Source organism: Haliotis cracherodii, unplaced genomic scaffold, assembly GCF_022045235.1.
Source record: "Haliotis cracherodii isolate W230 unplaced genomic scaffold, xgHalCrac1.p SCAF_22, whole genome shotgun sequence".
Taxonomy (NCBI): domain Eukaryota; kingdom Metazoa; phylum Mollusca; class Gastropoda; order Lepetellida; family Haliotidae; genus Haliotis; species Haliotis cracherodii.
This window is the reverse complement of record NW_027266278.1, coordinates 4,511,944-4,538,121: the sequence shown is the minus strand read 5'-3', so window position 1 is coordinate 4,538,121 and position 26,178 is coordinate 4,511,944. Positions and strand designations below refer to the sequence as shown.

Below are 26,178 nucleotides of genomic sequence, written 5' to 3'. Positions count from 1 at the left end.
GTGCAATCTTCTCAGGAGTCTCGTGGGCAGTGATTGCTAGTTGTCTAAGGGGCCGCAATTTGCTGTGTAGAGTTGCCTCCTTTGGGCACGCCCAATACCTTTGATCACCCTGATAATATTTCTAGGTTTGTCAGCGCTATATCGATGCTCGTGGGTTTCACCGAAGTGGTAAACTTCATCACATCACAGGGGGCACGGGTGGCCCAGTTGTCTAAGGCGCCAGAAATCGCTGTGCAGAGTTGCGTCCCTTGGGCATACCAGAAACCTATGATTGATGGTTCGAATCCTGGTTCGCCCCGATTATGTTTCTAGGTTTGTCAGCACCATACCCGTGCTTGTGGGTTTCACTAAAGTGGTAAATGTATGAGACCTGCATCACTTACCTCCCAGACGGGGCATGGATGGCCTAGTCATCTAAGGCGCTGCGATTCGCTGTGCAGAGTTGCAACTCTTGGGCATGCCAGAAACCTATGATTGTGGGAGTTAACTGACTGTTAAAGTCCAGTTTGCACCCTTGCCGAACTAGGCTGGAATTTCCGGGCTCCATCATTGCGCCACCAGTGTCTATTACAAGTTATGTCCCTTCTATAGCATGTCATTTGATTGTGATCATGGTAACCAATGATGTCACTGTGGGCATCAAGCCCTGTGATGCAATTTCATTGTGATCTCACTCACTCTCTTGTGTAGTCATGCTTGATTATGACGGGCCTTTTGTTCTTTCAGATCAATGTTCTGCATTCGAAGAAGAGGTTTGAAGTACTAGACACAGTGAGTATACTGATCAAATATACAATTGCAGAAATAATTCACCAGCACACAGTTATACTCAACACAGAACTCATTAGTCATATTATAAGGGTAACGCTATTTTTCAGGGCATTATTATTTGCAGAAGACTGAGGTCTCCCATTAACTGCCGGACCAAGCGCTTCTTCAAATGATAATGCCCTGAAAAATAGCGTTGCCTTTATTATAGCTAAAGTGGATAGAATTTGTTATCAAATAAAAATAAACATTTTCGGTTTTGAAACATTTACTGCAATCAATCTCACAGACCCACTTTCACAAATATGGAAACGTCATACAACAAACCTGATGACGTCAGTGTTGAATGTCAGTATGACGTCACCAAACAACGAGCGTGATAATGGCCTGTCGTCAAGCAATATGAGGGCATTATCAAGTTATAGTGGCCTGCTCATTACTGATAACATGCAGGCAGTTTAATGATAATTCTATCCATATCAGCTATAAACATCAATAATGTATAGTGTTTCCTTATCCAGAGGCTTCTACAGTTTTAATACACATCAAAAATTGAAATTTTAGGAGAATTGAGCCTTGGTTATGATACTAATAAAAAGAAAATAAGATTAAAGATTAAAAAAAAAGGTGTGTAAGTTAAATTTGGCTTCTGTTGTAATATGTAAAGGGAATTTGTTATGAAACATACAGCTTTTTTATGATATACTTGAAAAACTTATTGTTTTGATTAATACTCCATGGTCTAATGCTAGAGCGTCCGCCCGGAGAGAGGAAGGTCAGGGGTTCGATCCCTGACGTTAAAAGATGGTACTTGTTGTTACCCTGTCTGGCGCTCGGCATTAAGGGGCTAAAACAAGGACTCGTCGGCTCAAAGTCAGTATACTGTGTCTGAGTGGGGTATTCATGTTAAACTGCGGCATGGTATCTCAGTGAGCTAGCACTATAAACCGGCATCAGTCCGGACTAGTACAAGCAGCCACACACACACACGTACATGCACGTCGCTATATAAGTGCAATAATCTTGGACACGACATTAAACCCCATTTCACCTCACCTTGTTTTGTAATATGCACGTCAAAAACTGAGTTTTAAGAGTTCAGCATTTGTTATGATCCCTATTAAAGTAGGACTTGTTGTGTTTCCAGATGCTGTCCTTCATGCACGCACAAAACACATTCTTCCACCAGGGAGATGACCTGTTCAGTGATTTGGAAAAGTACATGAAAGATGTTGCTACACAGGTGAGTTGTCTCCCTTGCCAGTATGACTTCATTCGCTTTCACAACTCTTTACAACTACGAAGCAAAACTGTAGGAATCTCGTGAAAACGAGAGACATTTACAAACAATCACAAGCAATTTTAATACATGTCATGACAATATATGGTGTTTTGTTTGGCTAACTTGAAACATTTTGCATTTGGTAACAAATATACTACATAAAACCAACATCTCCCGCACGATCGTCTGCTTAAATATTAGCACAGATCGAAAGATGGCTACACAGGTGAGTTGTCTCCCTTGACCAGTATGCTCTTGTCAGTTGGGAGTAAACTAATTGTATGTGTCTTTAACCACTAGCCAGCATCTGTTCTGGGGGAGAACAGTATTAGTAAAACTCATTGTGACATGTTGACATGTTAGTGCGACGACTAACTACACTCTATGTTGGAGGAGGAATGATTGTCTTAGAGTTAAGGGGGCTGTGGGTAGCCTAATGGATAAAGTGTTCGCTCCTCACACCGAAAACCCAGGTTTGATTTCCACATTGGTACAATGTGTGAAGCCCATTTCTGGTGTCCCCCCGCCGTGATATTGCTGAAACATTGCCAAAAGCAGCGTAAAACCATACTCACTTTCTGTGTTTGTACAACAAAGGTATCATGGCGGTATGACTGTCGTAGGTTCATCTTAAAGGAAGGTGTTATGATCGTCTTCGCACTAAGATTGCTCTATGGAAGGGACTCAGGCAAGTAAGTGAAAACATTTGTGACAGACAGCAGTCCTTGCATTATGGACAAGTGAATCTGTAAGGTGCCATCATGTCTGTTCTAGGTGGAAGAGTTGAGTTCTAAAGCCAAGGTGGAGCGGAAGGAGATGGAAGAACGTCACACACTCGTACAGAAAATGGTGAGTCCTGTACAAATAGCATCATTAGATACAGTCTTCCAAACTCATCTCAATAGAAAAGAAATGGTCGTGGGGAGGGATCCCCAGTACCCCATGCTTGTCTCCCCATGGGGATTCCAGGTCAAAATAAGTCCCCAATACCCCATGATTGTCTCCCCATGGGGATTCCAGGTCAAAATAAGTCCCCAGTACCCTGTGATTGTCTCCCCATGGGGATTCCAGGTCAAAATAAGTCCCAGTACCCCATGATTGTCTCCCCATGGGGATTCCAGGACAAAATAAGTCCCCAGTACCCTGTGATTGTCTCCCCATGGGGATTCCAGGACAAAATAAGTCCCCAGTACCCTGTGCTTGTCTCCCCATGGGGATTCCAGGACAAAATAAGTCCCAGTACCCCATGCTTGTCTCCCCATGGGGATTCCAGGACTAAATATGTCCCAGTACCCCATGCTTGTCTCCCCATGGGGATTCCAGGACAAAATAAGTCCACAGTATCTTATGCTTGTCTCCCCATGGGGATTCCAAGACAAAATAAGTCAAGCTGGGATACAAGGCAAAATCAGCTCCGTGTACCCCCATCCCTGTGGAGCTTCCAGGATAGAATCGGTTTTGTGTATGCCAAACTTTTCTGAGCTGACAATTGAGGATCGGGTGGTTACATTTATGGCCAAGCTGATTGTGTGTCATTGTGACCCAATGCTTATACTTTCAACCACTGGTTATTTACAGGAAGCTGTGATTAAGCTGCAATATTGCCCACTGCAGCATAACACAACTCACACCTACACAACCATGAATATGGCCGTATATACTGATGGAAAGAAATAAAGAAACAAATAGCAGTAAATCATAATATCGTTTACAGCATATTCAGTACATAATAAACAAAGCTTCGATTCAAACCAGCACGATAAGACAAGGAGGGAACTGATAGCATCTTGTGTTGATAACGTTGTCAAGCAAGTGATTGTCATGCAGAATATCTCATCAAACAAATGTTTCCGTTTGCATCTGTTCCCTTACTTCTTTTCATCAGTATATTAGTAAAAAGTGGTAAATTTGCTAAAAGAGATACCAACCCTGTTAAGAGGCAGGCAAATTCTAGTTCAAAGACTGATGGAATCCGCATGTTTGCACGTCTGGTAAGATTGTGTTTGTTTTTCTTACAGTGTTGTGAAGTTATGACTGAAATTTGTTTTGGTGTGATTTTTTAATCAGAAATTAACCAATGACAGTTATTGCATGATTTCTTTTGCACCACAAGAGAACATATTTCATTGTATGACACATACACGTACATATCTCCTCTTGGTCTCTTCTCTGAATCCTGTTGGTTGCTAGGATCATGTGTGGGAGGATGGACCACACAGATGCTGTGGTGTGATGGATGGATGCAGGTGAAGAGTTGGAAGGATGCACTTAATAATCATATGATATGTGCTGCAATATTTGTTTGCAAGTCAATCATTTCATTTTATTTATAGTGAAAAGTTGCATAAGAGGGGTACTTTATTAATGTTACGATAATTTTTAATGTGATGTTTACACGATATGCAGCTTTCCTATTGGACAAGAGGCTGGTTTTTCGACATGATATACAGATTTCTCACTGGATGAAGGGCGTTTCAAATGACCGCGAAACTGATGTCCATGAATGTTTAAACAACACATTTTCACTGTATTCTGTGCAGAGTTGCGTCCCTTGGGCTTGCCAGAAACCTGTGAATCCCATTTCACCCTCATTTAGGTTTCTAAGTTTGTCAGCACCATACCCGTGCTCTTGGGTTTCACTGAAGTGGTAAACGTCTGTGGCCGTCATATAGCTTGAATATTGCTGAGTGCGGCGTAAAACAACAAACCAACCAACCAACTGAGACCTGCATCACTTCGGGCTTTCCTCCAACATTAAGCTGACACGCCGTGATATAACTGGAATACTGTTAAAAGTGACGTTAAACCCAACTCACTCACTCCTGGGTAAACCCTAGCATGAATAAATACAGAATTATATTTTATGATTATTTAGACTCTCTAATATTGTACTAATGTTGTTTTGAATACTGGTACATTTGAAAAAGTCAAAGGCTCTGAGGTCCCTAAGCCATTTTTTGTCATAGACAGGATGGCCAAATACCTGGGACACTTGACGGTTTACAGTTGGCAGTGTCAAGCATGGCACAATGGATGAAAATACTTACACCATACCTGTGCTTGTGGGTTTCACCGAAGTGGTAAACGTCTGAGACCTGCATCACTTCGAGCTTTCGTCCCACATTAAGCTGACACGCCGTGATATAACTGGAATACTGTTAAAAGCGGCGTTAAACCCAACTCACTCACCAAACTCAAAAGGGTGTTACATTTTGAACATGCAAGTGCTCATATTATCACATGCTTCTTGGAACTACCTTATACTACGGTTATAACGGAACTCAAAGGGACTGCTACTTTAAGTATAACCAAAGTTTGTTATCAGCATTTATACATCATATATACAGTATGGGGACACTGAGATCATACCTCATCTTTGGAATAAAATGGTGTAGGCAAATAGTGCTAGAAATGTTCCGACAGTTTGGCTCTCACTCAGTGAAGGTTCATACTCCAATAAACTCGACGCATATTGCCGTTCATACGTTTTTTCATGAGACTGTATTCTGCAAATGATGAGATGTATTCTGCAAATGATGAGATGTATTCTGCAAATGATGTGATGTATTCTGGAAATGAGATGTATTCTGGAAATGATGAGATGTATTCTGCAAATGAGATGTATTCTGGAAATGATGAGATGTATTCTGCAACTGATGAGATATATTCTGGAAATGATGTGATGTATTCTGGAAATGAGATGTATTCTGGAAATGATGAGATGTATTCTGGAAATGAGATGTATTCTGGATATGATGAGATGTATTCTGCAAATGATGAGATGTATTCTGCAAATGATGAGACTGTATTCTGCAAATGATGAGACTGTATTCTGCAACTGATGAGATATATTCTGGAAATGATGTGATGTATTCTGGAAATGAGATGTATTCTGGAAATGATGAGATGTATTCTGGAAATGACATGTATTCTGGATATGATGAGATGTATTCTGCAAATGATGAGATGTATTCTGCAAATGATGAGACTGTATTCTGCAAATGATGAGACTGTATTCTGCAAATGATGAGATGTATTCTGGAAATGAGATGTATTCTGCAAATCATGTACACACTGGCAGACTACCGGTACTTCCACATTCCTGGGGAAAACCCATGGAACTCCCCAGGTGCATAAATACACAACCGTTGTGCTGCCACATGCTTCAACATTCAAACAGTTTGATCCTCTCTCTACGAGGGCTCTTACTCCATTGTGTCAAACTGACATTGTCTCTTATTGGACGCCACTTTCACCACAAATTGCGATGCCTTAGTTCATAGGGCTATGCAAAATAATAATCACTTTAAAGAACCTCAATTGCGTCATTGCTAGAACTCCTTAAGGCTTACGAAGGGAGGTACTGTTAGTATCTCAACTAGCTGTGGATAGTCAACAATGAAGAAGACTTCTATTGAAAATCTGACAAATTTTTTAAGTGTGATGACAGCAAATACAAGTTTTCTGACAATGATATAATAGAGGTAGTATTCTTTGACAATAACAATTTGACAATTATTGACAATGGTAACTATTGTTATATGTGTGAAAGAAAAGGAAGAATGTTCTGATAGTTTTCTGATAGTTTTATTACAAATACAAAAGCTTCTACATACATTTGACTCACAATAGGTCATGCATTTACAACTGAACATGTCAAGCAGTTGGGGTATGGTTGGTCGGGTTATGTGGGATGTTTTGTTATTTGTCAGTTCCTGACTTTAGGAAACAGTGACAAATTTAAATGATCTTGAATAGATTTTTGTTGTTTGTGAAAAGAGCGTTATTTATTTGCATTAAGCAGTTTCTGAATAGGTATTCAGCAAGATTACTTGAGATAGATATTTCAGCAAAATTATTTCAGATAGATATTTCAGCAAAACTATTTCAGATAGATATTTCAGCAAAATTATTTCAGATAGATATTTCAGCAAAACTATTTCAGATAGATATTTCAGCAAAACTATTTCAGATAGATATTTCAGCAAAATTATTTCAGGTAGATATTTCAGCAAGATTACTTGAGATAGATATTTCAGCAAGATTACTTGAGATAGATATTTCAGCAAAATTATTTCAGATAGATATTTCAGCAAAACTATTTCAGATAGATATTTCAGTAAGCATTGTGCAGATTATTTTGGGACATTGGTAAATTGACCGATAATTTCTACTAACAAATAATGAGTTTTTCGTAGCCAAATGAATGTTTTTTAAACCTTAGCAACAAGAAGATGAGTTGACAGGAGGTGATGACACCTTGCTCCAGTACTCAGCCGGGCTATTTCTGTCTCTACCAGAGATGTGTATATGTACAGGCACAGTGGTAATGGCCTGTTAATGCAAGGATATTGGGTGTGGAGGATTCTCAAGAAGCATTCTAATGAAGGTGATGATTTCTAAACCAGCTGACTCAGCATCTATTTCCTGCTTGCCAGGTGTGACTTGCCTGGCAGAGAAGAACACCCTGCTTCAGCAACGTCCCACTAGCTGCCTGTAACGTGAACTCACATCCTATTCAGGACACACCAGCTCAGTTTCTTTTTTTAAAGATGACATGCCAAATTTGAAAGTTTGAAAATATTCAACCAAATTTCTTTCTGTTTAAAAGTGTAGTTTGTATTTCATTTAAATTTGAATTGAAAAGGAGACTTAAGTCAACTCAACCCTGAAAACGTTTTGTTTTGATTTTTACCTCCTACCTCTTTGGCAGTTCTAAAGAAGAAAGATGTGTGAAGCCCATTTCTGGGGTCCCCTGCCGTGATATTGCTGGAATATTGCTAAAAGTGGCGTAAAACCTCACTCACTCACTCACTCTCACTAAAGAAGAAAGGAAATTGGTGTGGCCTACAATACAAGATACTATGATACTATAATGTATCCACAATTCTGTGCCTTTGGATAAATATACATCCAATTTTGCTGAGAAGAGCTGTTTCAATTATGTCTATGAAACAAATATTTCTGTAATCAACAAGGCTTATTTAAAAATATCTTTTGTCTTCACATTGGCTATGATGTTAACATATATTTGCTACTGCTGCTACCAATATGATGAGTGGCCAATGTCTACAGGCACCAGCTGCTTTCCCGAATCTTTTAGTCTACTCTTTAGTATCTACTCTGGTAGAAATTTAGGCTTATGAAGGGTTGTCCTTATACGTTATCACTATTCAGGGCTAGTGAATATTCAGGTTACGTTGCATGCCTGGATGCCCAAACAAGTTCCAAGTGGTTTATTTGTAATTTTGAAAATGAAGCCTAAATACTGTTGTGGTTGTTAGGAGGATAGGGTGTGTTACATGGTTAAAAAATACATGATATCAGTTTCCATCTCTGCTTTAGAGTCAAATGTCTTTTGTCGGGCTCATCACACGTCCTTGGTCCATTATGCTTGCCAGCATCACCCCACTATGCTGGTTTTCAAGTAGATGAGTTGAATCAAACATCTTCCTTGAATAATGTGTTTGCAGTTCTTTTCACACTGTGTTTGTTTCAGAGTTAACGTAATAGGTCCATAGTGCATTGTAACTATTCAAGAATCATCTTCATCGGTTTTTAGAAGTGTTGTGATTGCTAAGACCATGTTCTGCCTCATTTAGCAAAGTCTTTTATCCGTAGTATGTGATAACTGTTCGAAACATTTCATTTACCTTGGTCATTAGAATGATTGCAAAGACTGAACTCTGCCTCATTTGTAAAAGTTTATGGAACCATAATTTGTGGATTATATATTCAGTACATGGTACTATTTCAAGAATCCATCACTATTGGTCATTAAAAGTGTAATGGTTTAAAAAACGCACCCTGTGTCATTTAAGCTGCCAGTGCAGCTGATGCTGATCTGTTCCTGTTCCTGTTCCTGTTCCTGTTCCTGTTCCGGCCATTTCCATATCTTCTCTGCCTGTCATCCTCCGTCTTTCGGTGACGCCTTTTCCTTCGACGTTTCTTATCAGTCTTCTTTCGTCTTCTGTTCCTCAGTCGCCTTTGTCTTTTGTTGGCTGCCTTATTTTTGGTCGGCCTTTGACGTCTGCCAACACGTTGAGGAGCTTTTGCTGTTGTTGCCTCTACTCTGGATCCTACAGGAGCTGCTGTTGTTGTTGTTGCTGCAGCTTTGGCTGGTACGTTCACCACCCTGTGTGCTGGATTTAGGCCTTTACGTCTATTCTTGATTTTCTCAACTCTCTCGACTTGCACAACTTTCAGCTTCTGGACTGGTTCTTCCACCCTCTCTGCCACCTTCTCTGCCACCTCAACTTTCCTTGTGTCATCTTCTTGCACTGGTGGAGGGGGAGGTAATTCTTGTTTTACTTCAACATAATCTGTCTCTGGAACATCGGTGAGCAGTTTTCCTTTGTTGTTTTCTGGTTCCTCACACAGTGGTTCTTCATAAGAAAAGAATTTGACATCTGATTCATTCATCCACTTTGCCAGCCAGAGAAGACGGTGGTCACAATTAAGGATGTTGCCATCAATGGACAGGGCCTGTATCTTAGGGAAGACCCTCCGCACAGAGGGTGGGATGGTTTGGATGTCGTTGAAGGTCAGATCCAGCTCGGTCAGGTGCTGCATGACTGGTGTGTCATCAATGATCTGGAGTAGCTGCAGAGCGAGACTCTGACTGCCCATCAGGCCAAGCTTTTCAAGATTTGGCATTCCTGGAAGGAAGTTGTCCTCCAGGGAAAACTCGTCTGAGGGTGGGACATAGGACATGTAAAGGGATGTCAGGTTCTCCAGATTTTCAAAAGCTCCACTCTCAATTTTGTTGATTGGGTTGTTGGAAAGAGTGAGTGTGGTCAGGTTTCGTATGTTGCTGAACATGCCTTTGGAGATGGTTGATATTCCATTGCCTTGAAGGTTGAGGTATTTCAGGAACCTTAATTTGGACAGGGAACCGGTTTCGATTGTTTGGACTCTGTTTTTTTCAACTGTGAAATATTCCAGTTGGGATGTGTTTGCAAATTGGGCTTTTTGGATATCAACCACATTGTTGGAGTCCATGTAAAGCTTTTTGAGATTGTCTGGCAATCCTCGAGGGATATAGATGAGATTATTGTCTCTCAGCCAAATCTCCTGAAGATTCTTCAGCTTTGAGAAAGCCATGAAGGCCACTCTGTTGATTTTGTTGTTGTTTAAGGTAAGCATACGGAGTCTGGTGATATTTTCAAGATCCCGTTTTCGTATCTCAACTATTTTATTATGACCAAGACGAAGGTCAGAAACAGAAGGGGGGATTCCTTGAGGGACCTTCTTCAGCTGACAGTGAGAAAAGTCAATCAGTTGAAGATTCGGGCTGCCCATATTGAGTGCAGGAAGACTAGCCAGTGGGTTGTTGTTGAGGAACAAGTAGCGCAAATATTTCTGATGTTTGAAGGCATCTTGATGGACTCTGACAAGCTTGTTGTACCTCAAGTCAAGGTAGTGCATATGGACATTCTTGTAAAAGGTTTTAGCATGGAGGACTCTTATTTTGTTGGATCCAAGATTGAGTTGGAACAATGTGGGAACAACATCTAAGATCTGGGTCACTGTTTGAAGATTGTTGTTGGCCAGGTTTAGAGTTTTAAGATTTGATAGCCCGATCAAGGATTGAGAGTACATTCTTCCAATTCTGTTGTTAGACAGGTCAAGGGTCATGAGTTTGGGAACATTCTTGAACGATTTTTTCTTCACAACTCTGATTTGGTTTCCACTTGCCTTTAAGACTTCAACATTTGGTAGTTTGCTGAAGGAATTTTCACCAAGGACCCTTAAAGCATTTCCACCAATGTTGAAAATCTTTGTGTTTTTGTCTACATCTTTTGGTGGGTTTGCCAGTTCCATAATGGAACAATCTGTGATGTTGTTTTGACAAGATCGACACTTTGCTGGACATACTGGAGTAGAAGCTAGTGCTGTTGCTGTCACAAAGGAAAGGCAAATGAGCAGACGCTGCATGTCGGCCATTTTGAATGTTTGTGTATCTGCTGCTGTATTTCTACATGAGCTTCACTCTTGGTTCATCATCTGAAAAGATAAATAGAAAAGGCATGGTCAGTGAAACAAATATGACTAAATAAACTTAAAAGGAATAATATTTTTAAATATAACAATATTGTGTTGTTATTTAGATATTGATGTATCTTTGTTTTGTCTCATAACTGAGGGGCGGTCGGGTAGCCTGGTGGTTAAAGCGTTCGCTTGTCATGCCGAAGACCCGGGTTTGATTCCTGACATGGGTACAGTGTGTGAAGCCCATTTCAAGTGTCCCCAGCCGTGATATTGCTGGAATATTTGTAAAAGTGGCGTAAAACCACACTCACTCTCATAACTAAAGACTAAATCACATCATCAATATTGTATTGTTTTTTGTCCAGATTATTGCCAGCCGTATAGGAAATAATAGGATCATTTTCCTGATCGCAGTGGATTGGGAATGATCAGCAGTTTGTGGATGATTGCAAGTGTTCAGGGTAGTAGGTCGTTGCAAATGTCTCAAAGATTTTTTCAAGGTTTGGTAGTAATAAATGAAATGGCTCTGTTGAAAAGAAATAAATCATGGAGTGAGTGAGTTAAAATTTAACGTCACATCAGCAATATTTCAGCCACATCGTGACTTAAATCATGGAAATGTCCTGAGCATATAATATGATTGTAGGAGTCCACACAATCTCTTTGAGAGACCTTGAAACTTGACTTCCCAAAGTATTTCCAGTTTATCGACCATCAAGCCGTCTGTAGACAAATTGTTTGTCATGCTTATTCATGCCATACCACTTTACACCATCTGTGAGCACTTAAACTTCCTTAAACTGAGGAAGTTGGGTTCCAAATTCAGTTTAGCAGTTAAATCTACAGGTAACCAAGCTCTTGGATTGTGGTCAATGTTGGAGTGGGTTGTCGATCTGAACTAAAAAAACACAGACAACAGCCTGTTGCAAAGCATGGCGCTATACTGCTGAAACAATGTACACATCATGTTATCATCCAAAACTGGCTCCCACAGGAGATATGACTTGGATGAGATCAAGCAATATCTACATTGTAGATATCACTGCCCTGAAATTGCATCACAATACTTTGCAGACCATTGTGACATCACTGGTTACCATGACGTCACAATCAAATGACATCACTATGGCTCTGCTACTGAAGCTGTTAGCAGTACTTTTTACACTTAAGACACTGCTTATTACTGTCTACAAACTGAAAAACTTGGAAAAATGATGTTGAAAATAAATAAAATCTCACCCTTGTATCTTTTGATATCAAGCTTTGAAGTTTTTCCACCTTTATCAACTCGCGTTGATATATTTAATATCAAAAGACACAAGGGTGAGATTATCTATATCTTTACTCACATATATTACAGGCATGGGAATAACATTAATACAAAATAACGTAAGAAAGCCTTGCAAGGTTCAGTCCTACACTCAACAACACATCATTCACACTGCTCTGTGACTGAAAATATATGAAGTAACAGAATCATACAGAAGAGCGATAAATTTCAAGGTCCCTGTTGTCCCCTGAACTTGAAACTTTAAATACACTCTCTGTGACTATTTCTATAGTGTCTTCTTCCCAATATCTATTGCCATACATTCTTTGAATCCTGATTACCGCGACTTGTTTGGGGGATTGCGCTTTGTCTAGAGACTGTATCAGAGACTATGTTAATGGCAGTCTGTTATTTTGTAGAAAGATCCGGGGAAGAATATGCGTTCAGCAATGGTCAGGCCTACTGACTTGGTTAATGCTTGTCATTGTTTCCCTATTGCCTGGCTCGATGCTCATGATGTCAATCACTGGATTGTCTGCTCCAGAACGCCGTCATATAGCTCGAATATTGCTGAGAATGATCTAGGATCACCTTTGGGGCGCTCTCCTCGCCTCGTAACAGTGGCAAAGGAAGGAGCACCATGTCCTAAAGTTGACATCATGTCCGCATGCATGGCTGTTGATCTTGTCCCCTTCTGTGGAAGATACTTGATGTGCGGTAGCCAATTTTGTCATCAACAAAGAAAATATCAGGTGATCATGCTTGCTGACTTGGTTGATGCATGTCATCGTGGCCCAATTGCCTGGTTCGATGTTCATGATGTCAATCACTGGATTGTCTGGTCCAGACTCGATTATTTACAGACCGCCATCATATAGCTGGAATATTGCTGAGTGTGGCGTAAAACAACAAACCAATCATATAGCTGTAATATTGCTGAATGTGGCATTAAACAACAAAAAAAAGGAAAAAAAGCACGCTTATTTGATTGAGGCGAGCTGATTAGCATTATTTAACCTCATCAGCCTTATCTGAAGTGTTGGGTGTGGGAAGTTTTGTTTGTCTTATGTATGATAGGGCTACAACGACAGACACACACTGACAGACATGAACTGCCTTCCATCTCCACTGAAGCATCAGACTGTTTGTTCTTATGATAAAAAACGGGGCACAAAGGTAATCACCACACACCAGTCTAGTGGGACTGCCTTTCGTTATGTTGGGAATGCTTACATACGCATCTTGTCTCGGTAGTGAGTTCTACGCTCCTCTATTACATTTATTGTTTCAAGATAGCATCTGGACGTATCTTTGGGAATTCTGAAAGTCTGTTTCTTCTATGATACACATCATGTAATTCCTTCTCAGTGCTTCTAAATGGTCTTTTGTAATTTGGTGTGGCACCAGTAACCTGAAATCCTTTAAGATTCTATGAGTTGGACGATGCCAATTATGATCCAAATGTGAACATAGACACGCTAGTTGCAGAACCCAGTTATTGCAAGAATGTTCAACAAAAGAAACTTGAGTACCATACATGTTGAGTAATACATGAAAAATTACTCATAGTCAAGAGATACCAGATTGGTTTGATGAACAAACGAACAACATGCTATGTTGTGTGAATCAATGCTCATGAATGCATCACATGTGACGTCACGGGAACTTGAGATGCATCATTTTTCTTGTGTTTTAGCATGATTTAGCCTTTTAAGTTTGGAAGTCACGTGCAGCATATCTTGATAAGAAGAAAGACACTCTCTGGTAACACTTGACTGATTGTTAGTTTTGTCATGAACTGGAACACACTGAAAACATGTCTTCTTAACGTTCATACTACTCCATATCTTTCGATGGTTCGCATGTTTTTTTGGCAGTATATAAATAAGCCTTGGATTAGGATGAGGAAGATTTTGCTGACACTGCAAATCCACTGTTAGGCACAAAATATAGGGCTTAGAAGCTATTTGCATAATTGCATTTGCTACTCCGACCTGCATCACTTTAGGCTTCCCTCTCACATCAAGCTGCGATATGAATGAAATCCTTTTCAAAGAGGCGTTGAACAAAACTCTGTGATTTTATGTTTACAATGTGTTGACAATTATGTCTGATACAGAAGACTAGCACAATGGCCAGCTGGTGCGATTGGTGGTAGACTGAGTGTGTGTGGTCGGACCTGTGACGCCATATGTTCCCATCCTTCCGTACCTCTCTGCCTCTGTGTAAGACACTCTGGTTTATACAATGCAGGGTAAGTGATGGGGGAATATGTAAACATATGACCCAGGCTGTATTGCAAAGGTTACAGTCTTGAAAAAGGCACAGGTGGTGTGAGAGATTTCCCTATAGATGATGTCAGATATCAGTAGAATATCAGATGGAGTTTATGGCATACTTTGGCAGCAGCACAAATTGTGGGGTCTTGTTAGAGTTGTGAAGAATGAATAGGTAGAGCCTTTTTTTGTGGCACTTGAGCACTTGAACAATATTTCAGCCATTTCCACTGGGGGACACCAGAAATGAGTTTCACACTTTGCACATGTTGGGAATCAAACCTGGGCATTAGGCATAACAAATAAATGCTTTGCGTTTCGGAGTAGAACTCCAAGACCGTTACATATTTCTTGTTGAAACTTGATGATTTGGGATTTTGAAAAATACTGAATAGTATTACTTGTTTCTTCGCTGAACTGAAGGTATCCAATGGCAATGAACAACGTTGGGGTATAAGTAGCTAAACTCCATTTCCAAATTGCACCTGACCTGTGGGATAGTGTCATCTCCTGATGACTCTTCTTTGTATTTATGATGGTGACTCTGGTCTTTCAAGCAGTTGCAACACATGATGTCTATAACTCAACATGTTCAGATTGTTTCACCATAATGTGTTCGGCTGTCTAGTGTCAGGAAGGCTGTCCAGTGTCAGGAAGGCTGTCTAGTGTTAGGAAGGCTGTCTAGTGTCAGGAAGGCTGTCCAGTGTCAGGAAGGCTGTCTAGTGTTAGGAAGGCTGTCTAGTGTCAGGAAGGCGCTCCAGTGTCAGGAAGGCTGTCTAGTGTCAGGAAGGCTGTCCAGTGTCAGGAAGGCTGTCCAGTGTCAGGAAGGCTGTCCAGTGTCGGGAAGGCTGTCTAGTGTGAGGACCCAGTGTCAGGAAGGCTGTCCAGTGTCAGGAAGGCTGTCCAGTGTTAGGAAGGCTGTCCAGTGTCAGGAAGGCTGTCCAGTGTCAGTAAGGCTGTCCAGTGTTAGGAAGGCTGTCCAGTGTCAGGAAGGCTGTCCAGTGTCAGGAAGGCTGTCCAATGTCAGGAAGGCTGTCCAGTGTCAGGAAGGCTGTCTAGTGTTAGGAAGGCTGTCTAGTGTCAGGAAGGCTCTCCAGTGTCAGGAAGGCTGTCCAGTGTCAGGAAGGCTGTCCAGTGTCAGGAAGGCTGTCCAGTGTCAGGAAGGCTTTCCAGTGTTAGGAAGGCTGTCCAGTTTCAGGAAGGCTGTCCAGTGTCAGGAAGGCTGTCCAGTGTCAGGAAGGCTGTCCAGTGTCAGGAAGGCTGTCTAGTGTTAGGAAGGCTGTCTAGTGTCAGGAAGGCTGTCCAGTGTCAGGAAGGCTGTCTAGTGTCAGGAAGGCTGTCTAGTGTCAGGAAGGCTGTCCAGTGTCAGGAAGGCTGTCTAGTGTCAGGAAGGCTGTCTAGTGTCAGGAAAGCTGTCCAGTGTCAGGAAGGCTGTCGAGTGTCAGTAAGGCTGTCTAGTGTCAGTAAGGCTGTCTAGTGACAGGAAGGCTGTCCAGTGTCAGGAAGGCTGTCTAGTGTCAGGAAGGCTGTCTAGTGTCAGGAAGGCTGTCCAGTGTCAGGAAGGCTGTCCAGTGTCAGTAAGGCTGTCTAGTGTCAGTAAGGCTGTCTAGTGACAGGAAGGCTGTCCAGTGTCAGGAAGGCTGTCTAGTGTCAGGAAGGCTGTCCAGTGTCAGGAAGGCTGTCTAGTGTCAGGAAGGCTGTCCAGTGTCAGGAAAGTAATATACATCCTGCAGCTCATCAGAATACATGTTTTCATTTCTTGTCAAGTTGTGTGAGGAAACTGCCATCTAAATAAACCTTTGTAATTTTTTAAAGCCCCTGTGCTATCACAGTTCATAACGAGATCCGGGTGCATGGGGTAAAAGGGTTTGGTCAGAGTAGTCCTGTGTGTTGTCACTAGATCCTATCACTTGTAATAACGTGAAGCTACTGAAGGCAGTTTGAACATGACCTGGTTTCATACCTCGTATAAAGAGACGAAGGGCCCCAATACAACATGCATGGAGTGTGGGACAGAAGGGTCCTTATGCTTGGATTGCAGGACAGAAGGGTCCCCAGGACCACCTGTTTGGATTGCAGGACAGAAGGGTCCCGAGGACCACCTGTTTGGATTGCAGGACAGAAGGGTCCCGAGGACCACCTGTTTGGATTACGGGACAGATGGGTTCCCAGGACCACCTGTTTGGATTGTGGGACAGAAGGGTCCCCAGGACCACCTGTTTGGATTGTTGGATAGAAGGGTCCTCAGGACCACCTGTTTGGATTGTGGGACAGAAGGGTCCCCAGGACCACCTGCTTGGATTGTGGGACAGAAGGGTCCCCAGGACCACCTGCTTGGATTGTGGGACAGAAGGGTCCTCAAGACCACCTGTTTGGATTGCGAGACACAAGGGTTTCCAGGACCACCTGTTCCGATTGCGAGACAGAAGGGTCCCCAGGACCACCTGTTTGGATTGTGGGACAGAAGGGTCCTCAGGACCACCTGTTTGGATTGCGAGACAGAAGGGTCCCCAGGACCACCTGTTTGGATTGTGGGACAGAAGGGTTCCCAGGACCACCTGCTTGGATTGTGGGACAGAAGGGTCCTCAGGACCACCTGTTTGGATTGCGAGACACAAGGGTTTCCAGGACCACCTGTTCCAATTGCGAGACAGAAGGGTCCCCAGGACCACCTGTTTGGATTGTGGGACACAAGGGTTTCCAGGACCACCTGTTTGGATTGCAGGACAGAAGGGTTCCCAGGACCACCTGTTTGGATTGTGGGACACAAGGGTTTCCAGGACCACCTGTTTGGATTGCAGGACAGAAGGGTTCCCAGGACCACCTGATTGGATTGTGGGACAGAAGGGTCTCCAGGACCACCTGTTTGGATTGTGGGACAGAAGGGTCCTGAAGACCACCTGTTTGGATTGTGGGACAGAAGGGTCCTCAAGACCACCTGTTTGGATTGTTGGACAGAAGGGTCCCCAGGACCACCTGTTTGGATTGTGGGACACAAGGGTTCCCAGGACCACCTGTTTGGATTGTGGGACAGAAGGGTCCTGAAGACCACCTGTTTGGATTGTTGGACAGAAGGGTCCCCAGGACCACCTGTTTGGATTGTGGGACAGAAGGGTTCCCAGGACCACCTGTTTGGATTGCAGGACAGAAGGGTCCCGAGGACCACCTGTTTGGATTGTGGGACAGAAGGGTTCCCAGGACCACCTGTTTGGATTGCGAGACACAAGGGTTTCCAGGACCACCTGTTTGGATTGCAGGACAGAAGGGTCCCGAGGACCACCTGTTTGGATTGTGGGACAGAAGGGTTCCCAGGACCACCTGTTTGGATTGTGGGACAGAAGGGTCCCCAGGACCACCTGTTTGGATTGCGGGACAGAAGGGTCCCTAGGTACCAATTGTTTGGATTCCGAGAAAGAAGGGTTCCCAGGACCAAATGCTGGGTGACTGAATCCTAGTTACTGCAACCTAGTTAATGTAGTTAATAGACTGAATCCTTGTTACTGAATCCCAATCACAAAATCCTGGTTTTAGTAACCCTTTCCCAGCTATTGAATTCTGCTTTAATATACCTAGATACTGTTATACAAAAAGAATCCTTGGTGCAGTTGTAGCCGTTTAAGCAGCTTTGAAGATGAGGTCAACAACAGTGTTTTATCCAACTTGTCCAGTTGTTTTTTTCTGAATTGATTCACCTTGCTGTGTAACTTGTTTTACAAGAACAGACTCAGTTGTGTAACCAGACGTTTAAACATCACATTGTACTGGGCACTCCCTTCTGGTTCTTGTGGACCGTTCATTTTGTAATATGCAACAACGACCATTTATTGGTAACTTGAATACAAGAAGATTTGACATTGTTTGATGTCCACACTGTGTTGAAATATTCTTTCCCTGAGTCCCCTATTCTTGGTACAGAATAGGTCGACACTATTTGATACTTATCGAGTTGATGTAATTCTTGGCAGGCCAATACTTATTTGACTGGGGAAGCATTGGTGGCCAAATCATTGGAGGCACTGCAATTAACTGCAATTGATACTTATCTGAAATATGAAACATTTGCAAGACAAGGTCCCCAGTACCCAATACTGATGGAATACTTGACCCATAGGTCCTCAATAACCAATACTTATCGGTCTGATGGAATACTTGACCCATAGAACCTCAACAACCAACTCTTATCTGTCAAGCATCATAAGTGGTAAGAGCTGTACACAGTTGGCCCAGTGGTAAAATTTTAAGGCTCTTCAATCTTCTGTTCAATTATGCCCCTTAGCCAGACCAGGATCTGCAGATCTTGAGTTTGAGTCCCAGATGTTTTTGGGTTGTTGTGTAGCTTTAGGACGTCAAAGATTTATGAAAATGAGATTTCTGGAGGTGCGTATCTACTTTACGTTTTGATGTCTAGAAGTGTGCAGCAATCAAACAAACAAAATCTCCGACACAATCGTGATGAAACAGATACTGATGAAGCAAAACCATCACACGTTCCTTCGTTTGTGTCTTATTGATTTCAACCCTGTCTGTTTGGTGTGTGTTATTGCAAGAGCATGACACATGCACTTGCAACTTTGTCATTATGACCTTGCATGATCAGCTTCACATGAAGAAAAAAATTAGGTCGTGTCAATTTTGCCGAAAGAAAAGAAGCCAGACACTTATCACTCACACAAATAACTGCCATGATAGATGGCACCAGGTGTTCAGGAAACAGGATCCTGTGGCTAACTAATGCCCCCTTCAGGAACACAAATATTTTTTGCAGCTTTTGCAGAACATGGTCAAGGTGACAAATATCCTTTATTGTCTTGGATCTTTCATCATCAAAAACATGTTATTGACAACTTTCATCGTCCAGACGTATGAAAAAGTCATTGGATATTCCTAGCGGTCTGTATCTCCTCCATGTGTTTACATGATGCATACTTTCAACAGGAGTTAGTAATCTTCAAGCTTCTAGGGTATCAGTGAAGTTTATTAGAAGTTGCGTCATATCACTCGAAACATGTGGGCACTCGGTGACATCAGTAGGAGTGGCTAATAGAGTTCAAGTTTAAATTAAAGTTCATTTGGGTATTCAAGTATGATCTATTTTTTATGGTTTTTTTGTAGACCTTTGAGGAATATTTGCAGATGAAATGCATTTGCGGAAGCTCAGCCAGTTTAATAGGATGTTGATAAAAGCTGAGTATTGCCTGGTGTCTTGCGATACGATTTGTATCACGATACAGACTGACAATACTGCTGGTAATCATGATATGCATCAGATAGTAAGAAATGATGAAATTACTGAAATACAGCTCTGAAGCCTCTTTCTTCAAACATTTATTCTTTGTTATCTGAAAAAATTTAACAAAGAAAACCACAAGAACAAAACAACGGGATGGTTGTTAAATGTAACAGTTAGTCAACGTCCTCAGGTACCACGTCCTTGTTTTCTGCCATGCTTACAGGTGGCGCTGTGTTATTTCTGCCATTACGGGAAGTAACTTGATGGGTTTCTTTTCTATTTTTAGCGTATCGCGATCTCAGAAACGGATGATTCAAATATTGTGTGTACCTAAGTGTCGATGATACTGTTGGTATTGGTGAATCGTTACAGCCCTAATGTTATTTTTGTACTGGTATCTGTACGGGGCTGTGGGGTTGCCTCGTGGTTGTATGGGGCTGTTGGGTTGCCTCGTGGTTGTATGGGGCTGTTGGGTTGCCTCGTGGTTGTACGGGGCTGTGGGGTTGCCTCGTGGTTGTACGGGGCTGTTGGGTTGCCTCGTGGTTGTATGGGGCTGTGGGGTTGCCTCGTGGTTGTATGGGGCTGTTTGGTTGCCTCATGGTTGTATGGGGCTGTTGGGTTGCCTCGTGGTTGTATGGGGCTGTTGGGTTGCCTCGTGGTTGTATGGGACTGTAGGGTTGCCTCGTTGTATGGGGTTGCCTCGTGGTTGTATGGGGCTGTTGGGTTGCCTCGTGGTTGTATGGGGCTGTGGGGTTGCCTTGTGGTTGTATGGGGCTGTGGGGTTGCCTCATGGTTTTATGGGGCTGTTGGGTTGCCTCGTGGTTGTATGGGGCTGTGGGGTTGCCTCGTGGTTGTATGGGGCTGTGGGGTTGCCTCGTGGTTGTATGGGCCTGTGGGGTTGCTCATGGTTGTATGGTGCTGTTGGGTTGCCTCGTGGTTGTATGGGGCTGTTGGGTTGCCTCATGGTTGTATGGGGCTGTTGGGTTGCCTCGTAGTTGTATTTTGCTAAAAAGTTAGCTCACAGCATTAATGTGACACAAACATCACACTGAGAATGGGCTTCCTCCGTGGTCTAGTGGTAGAGTGTCCGCCCGGAGAGCGGAAGGTCCGTGGTTCAATCCCTGGCCGCATCATACCAAAAGACGTTAAAAGATGGTACTTGTTGTTACCCTGTCTGGCGCTCGACATTAAGGGGCTAAAACAAGGACTGGTCGGCTCGAAGTCAGTATACTGTGTCTGAGTGGGGTATTCATGTTAAACTGCGGCATGGTATCTCAGTGTGCTAGCACTGTAAATCGGCATCAGTCCGGACTAGTACAAGCAGCCACGCGCACACATACACGTGCATGCACGTCGCTATATAAGTGCAATAATCTTGGACGCGACGTTAAACCCAATTTCACCTCAACTCACAATGAGAATGCCCTATGAGTACTAAATGCCCTTGAGGTTAAAAGGTTCTCCGCATATCTCCATCACAACAACTTGTTTTTCATTGAAAGGCGATCTTGTAAAACACATGTAACAGTGAAGGACCAAGCATACAGCCCTGGCATGGCCCTGCTGATGGAAACAACAACATATTGTTTATGACTGTGTTTGATGGATAGTGTGTTTTTTAGTAGGGGTCTGGCCTTCGTTTATGAGTCAAGTGTTAGTGTGAGTCATAACAGGACAGTTCTTCTCGTCTGCGACAAATGAGGCACATGTGATTGCAGTTTGAGGGGATGGTTCAGATGCGGAAACGAGGAAGAGTTTCTATGTTGTATTTGCTGTTTCACTACCTACATTTATTGGAGCATGTAGTGTGCTGCTAAATGAGTGATGCGTAAGGCTGTATGTACAAAATACCTGCTAACTTGGACAATGCTCAGGAATTACAGTAAATAAAGCGACAAAACCCTTTCCATATCCAATAGAAATCTCTGCATAAAGCAGTCAGTATGAGTCCGACTATATCAAGAGCATGTGTTTATGAATCACTTTTAAATAATAATGATACAGGTGTTTGCAAAAAGGTGAGCAAAAAGGTGGCACCTGTCACAAACACATTCAAAGGCAAGTCAAGTAATGCTGATGCTTAATGTTTGTCTGGCAGTAATGGAAGAAATTCTATTCATTCAAGTGAAATATTAATAAGTTGACATGAATCAAGCAAAGTTTCAGGTTTTGTAAGCACCTTGTTGACAATACTTATTGAACTGTACATTATCAAATGACTGAAATTGTTGGAATGTGTATTTAATTAAAGACTGAATCATGAGTATGGTTTTCATTATGCTACTTCTAGGAATCTTCCAACAATATCACGGTGAGAGATTCTTGAATTTGGCTTCCCACATTGTAGGGATCCAAACCAGACCTTCGACGTGACAAGCGAATAAAGATCGGCACAATTGGCCAAAAGCTAGGAAAATATAATTTTTATTCCCAATATATGCAGCGTTAGAAATTGGCACTAGTCCTATGGTCCTTACCAAACTGCCCAATAGTAAAGGTATCCTAAGGACTAGTAGAAATTGGCCCATTTTAAGGGTTTTGCTATATGTTATCATTATAAGGACAAGTGGACAAAAACTGTTAGTTTCTAACCCTGATATGATATTTAAAATATGAAAGCGAACTCGGCTAATAGTCTCTATTTGTAGGTGTAGCACACATTTTAAACATTCCTCGAGGACCCAGCTTCAAACAACGGTTTGCATTCATGACATTCAAACCAGAACATTTCAGTGGCGTAACTTACCCAGAGTTACAACTGATATAAGTTGGAGTTGTTGAGATAGTGGATCCTGAGTGACTCTCGTGGAAATTGTTGTGGTTTTATTGTCAGGGAGATATGCATCACTTGATGTGGTGTGGGGAGAGGGGAGAACACCAGGATGAAGTGTTTGACTTCCCCAGGCACGCAGTGATGTGGGTGGGTGGTTAAAATTCCTTCTGTGAATCACGTTAGACGGGATGACAAGCGTACAGGGTTCCACAGATTTCACACAGTTCCTTAATAGTTACATGTAACTGTTATTCAAAAGTTGGTTCCAATTTATGAATTATCCTGAGAAATGCTTGGGCCATGACGGTATAAAACTGCCCCCCACTGTGTTGCAAAATGAACATATTTCTTAAATATTCTTCTTAATACTTATATGCAGCAGAATTTTAAAATCCTCATCCATGGCCGATGCCCCTCGGTATTATCGAGGGTATTATCCCTTGGATAATACATGTACACAACAGACGTAATTAAAAATTAAAATATTGAACAAAGTAACGCTAGATTTTCTGGTCTTTTGATCTTGCTTGTCTGGTTTGTTTACAAGCTCTCGCCTATGGCTGTCAGGCTACAAACACTCTCTGTTTTATGAAAATTGTGTGAGTGGCGGGTGCTGCCGGTAGGGCAGGACATGATTACCCTTTTCACAAACACCTGGTGTCATCATAGACTTTCAGTGGTCCATTCATAGAATTTACACTTCTATTTTGCCTTTTACACCCTATGGAATCTGTTTGATGGATAATTGAGACTGGTTATTCTCTGGCTTTGACATTTCATATATCTATCACTGTACAATTTTTTTTTAAATTAAGGGGGTCTGGGTGCAGTCAGGGATTCAGATTGGTTCATTTTCAAAGACATTGACAGATTTCTATAAAAATAGGTCTTCACGAACCCATGCTTGTCGTAAGAGGCGACTAACAGGATCAGGTGGTTAGACTCGCTGACTTGGTTGATGCATTCATCGTATCCCAATTGCATGGATCGATGCTCATATTTTCAATCACTGGATTGTCTGGTCCAAACTCGATTATTTTCAGACCGCCGTCAAATAGATGACATATTGCTGAGTTTGGCGTTAAACAACAAACAACAAACTTCCCCATCTAGGGCCCTGTTCCACAAAGCGATCTTAGCACTACGGCTGTCATAAGTCTTTTTTTATGTATGGGAAGTATGATCACCTTAGCGCTAAAATCACCTAGGCTCTGGGTGCTTATTAGGAGGAATATGGTATATAGATTACATTTTCTTATTTCATTTTCCAGTGTATATTCCTTTGATCTCAATGACCACATCTTTAACCAGTTAGAACCAGCGACAGTACCTTAAGATGAAACCACCATATGTTTAAAGAGAATAGTTTTTAAGTTAAAAGAATGATTTTACCATTTGTGCGTGTAATAAAAACCATTTACATATGAACCGGCCTAAATATGTAAAAAGCATATTCAGGTTTGACTTTCTTTCCTGGCCTAAATTACCTGCTTAAACAGCTATTGACGAAATCAGTGGTCTAGGATCATACTCAGCTTGAAGAAATCTTGCTGACTCAGGAAGACGAGGCGTGAAGGTTAATGATGATGGGTCCAGCATATGGGTGATATGGGAAGGAGCGGTTTGTGATGGAAAGAAAATACAAGATAAACTCAAAGTTTGTTGTTGTTGTACATGGCTGTCCATCACCAACAGCTAAAACATGGACGTCCATCACCAATGGCAATAAAATGGCTGATGATAAACAAGTTGATTGTTTCCTCAATGATGCAAGTTTTGAATCATTCATTGCAAATGGTCAGCGATATTGATGGTCTTTTAGAAGTAACAATCAAAATATATATAATGTGAGAGTTACGAGATTGATTGAAGTACAAATATGCAGTGTTTTTGTAGTTTTGTTTGTTTGTTTGTTTGTTTGTTTAACGTCACACTCAGCAATATTCCAGCGATATGACAGCAGTCTCAAAATAATCGAGTCTGGGCCAGACAATCCAGTGATTGACACCATGAGCATCTTTTACACAATTTGGATACAATGACCAAGTCAGCAAGCCTGACCAACCGATCCCGTTAGTCATCTCTTACGACAAGCATAGTCACCTTTTACGGTAAACACGGATTGCTGAAGACCTAATCTACCCCGGTTCTTTGGGTCCAGTGTTTTTGCAACAGAAACTGAAACTCTGAAAACATATGGCCACAATAATGAAATTAAGTTGCTGTGGGTATTTGGGCAAGAGATTATCAAACACAACCATGTTGTCCTACGGGTTTGATTCTCATTCAGTGTATAAACACATCTTTTCTCATTTCGAGTTAAAGATGATGCATTTTCAAGTCTTTCAGTGAACTATATGTCATTTGAAAAAATGTCACAGCGTTAGAAATTAGTACTAGTCCATAGTCCTTACCAAACTGCCCAATAGTTAAGGCATCATAAGGACTAGTAGAAATTAACCTGATTCAAGGGTGTTATCATTATGAGGACTAGTGGGCTGACAATGTTAGTTTCTAAAACAGTGTCATCATGTATCATAACAGTTTTTGACATGATGCTTACTAGAGTTTTTTCAGATATGCATTCAAAACACCTACACACATTATAATGTATATATATTAAACAAATTCACAGAAATAAATGCAAAAGATAAAATCCTGTTCATATCTCTAAAAAGAGCTTCTTAAGATATTTTTTTAGACTGATTGAAGTGATCGATATCATAGCTTTATGAAAATACATAGCATATAATAAACATTGCACATGTAAGTTATGGGGAGAATTAACTATGGAATACTTTAATTAAAGAAACTCCTTGAACTCACCTGCGTGTAATAATGAGTCCAGTAAGAAATGGTTGTTTAATCCTCTTGATGTGTCAGTATGACAACTAGTCTGGTCGGTCTAGCAGAGCATGGCACACTGTAGGATGGAAGGGGAGTTTGAATGATGACAGAGACCTCCCACTATGGTCTGTTTCACTGGAGAGACACTCCTCACAGAGGTATGGTTTGTTTCAGTGTCTGGTGTCTTGGTGTTGTGGGAGTTACTGACCAGAAGAGTCCTGAAAAGTGAAGGGCTGTATATTTGATGACACTTTCATGAACGGTATTACTGTATTCGATGTAATAAGCGCCCCGCTCTAATAAGCGCCCACGGCGTTATTTGCAATATATTGGCAAGTGAACAATCCCAGTTAGCACCCTTTTGATTGATCAATGAACACAAGACTTATTTATTTGTGTGTAATACGCACTCGTTTGTTATATGCACCCTTAATTATGGGCAATTAAATTCTCGAAAATATATCTATCGTGTATAATACACACAGATTCTTCTTTTATATCATTTCAGGCTGACCAAAAAAATTTACAATCTTTCAACCTCGTTTTTTATCTCACCAAAATTATATTCTTATAAGAGCCCCCTATTTCTAATTTTGAGAGCCCCCAAAGTTGACCCAAAGGTCTGAGGTGCATCTGTTGTAAACCCAGGACAGACTCAGTGACTTGGCTGATTGTGTAGTCATCATGCCAACAAGTGCCAAGTGTGACGCATCTCAAAACATGGGCTGTTCATGTCACCTT

The 26,178-nt window shown here is 41.6% G+C and overlaps 2 protein-coding genes across 6 annotated transcripts in view; one reads left to right on the top strand and one right to left on the bottom strand.

Annotated features, from left to right (window-relative positions):
- The window catches only part of LOC139471160 (arf-GAP with coiled-coil, ANK repeat and PH domain-containing protein 2-like), a 141,131-nt gene that overhangs the window by 53,018 nt on the left and 61,935 nt on the right, over positions 1–26,178 (top strand). For all 5 annotated transcript variants that reach the window (XM_071253431.1, XM_071253432.1, XM_071253430.1 and 2 more), the window contains 3 exons: positions 727–771; positions 1,916–2,011; positions 2,825–2,899. In XM_071253431.1, the coding sequence (XP_071109532.1) occupies positions 727–771; positions 1,916–2,011; positions 2,825–2,899 (216 nt within the window). The remainder of the gene's footprint in view (positions 1–726; positions 772–1,915; positions 2,012–2,824; positions 2,900–26,178) is intronic.
- On the bottom strand, positions 6,622–25,538 carry LOC139471161 (podocan-like). Its single transcript, XM_071253434.1, has 2 exons — positions 25,417–25,538; positions 6,622–11,056 (listed from the first exon to the last, which is right to left on the bottom strand). Exon 2 carries the CDS (start codon positions 10,994–10,996, stop codon positions 8,867–8,869), a length of 2,130 nt encoding a protein of 709 aa, XP_071109535.1. The 5' UTR covers positions 10,997–11,056; positions 25,417–25,538; the 3' UTR covers positions 6,622–8,866.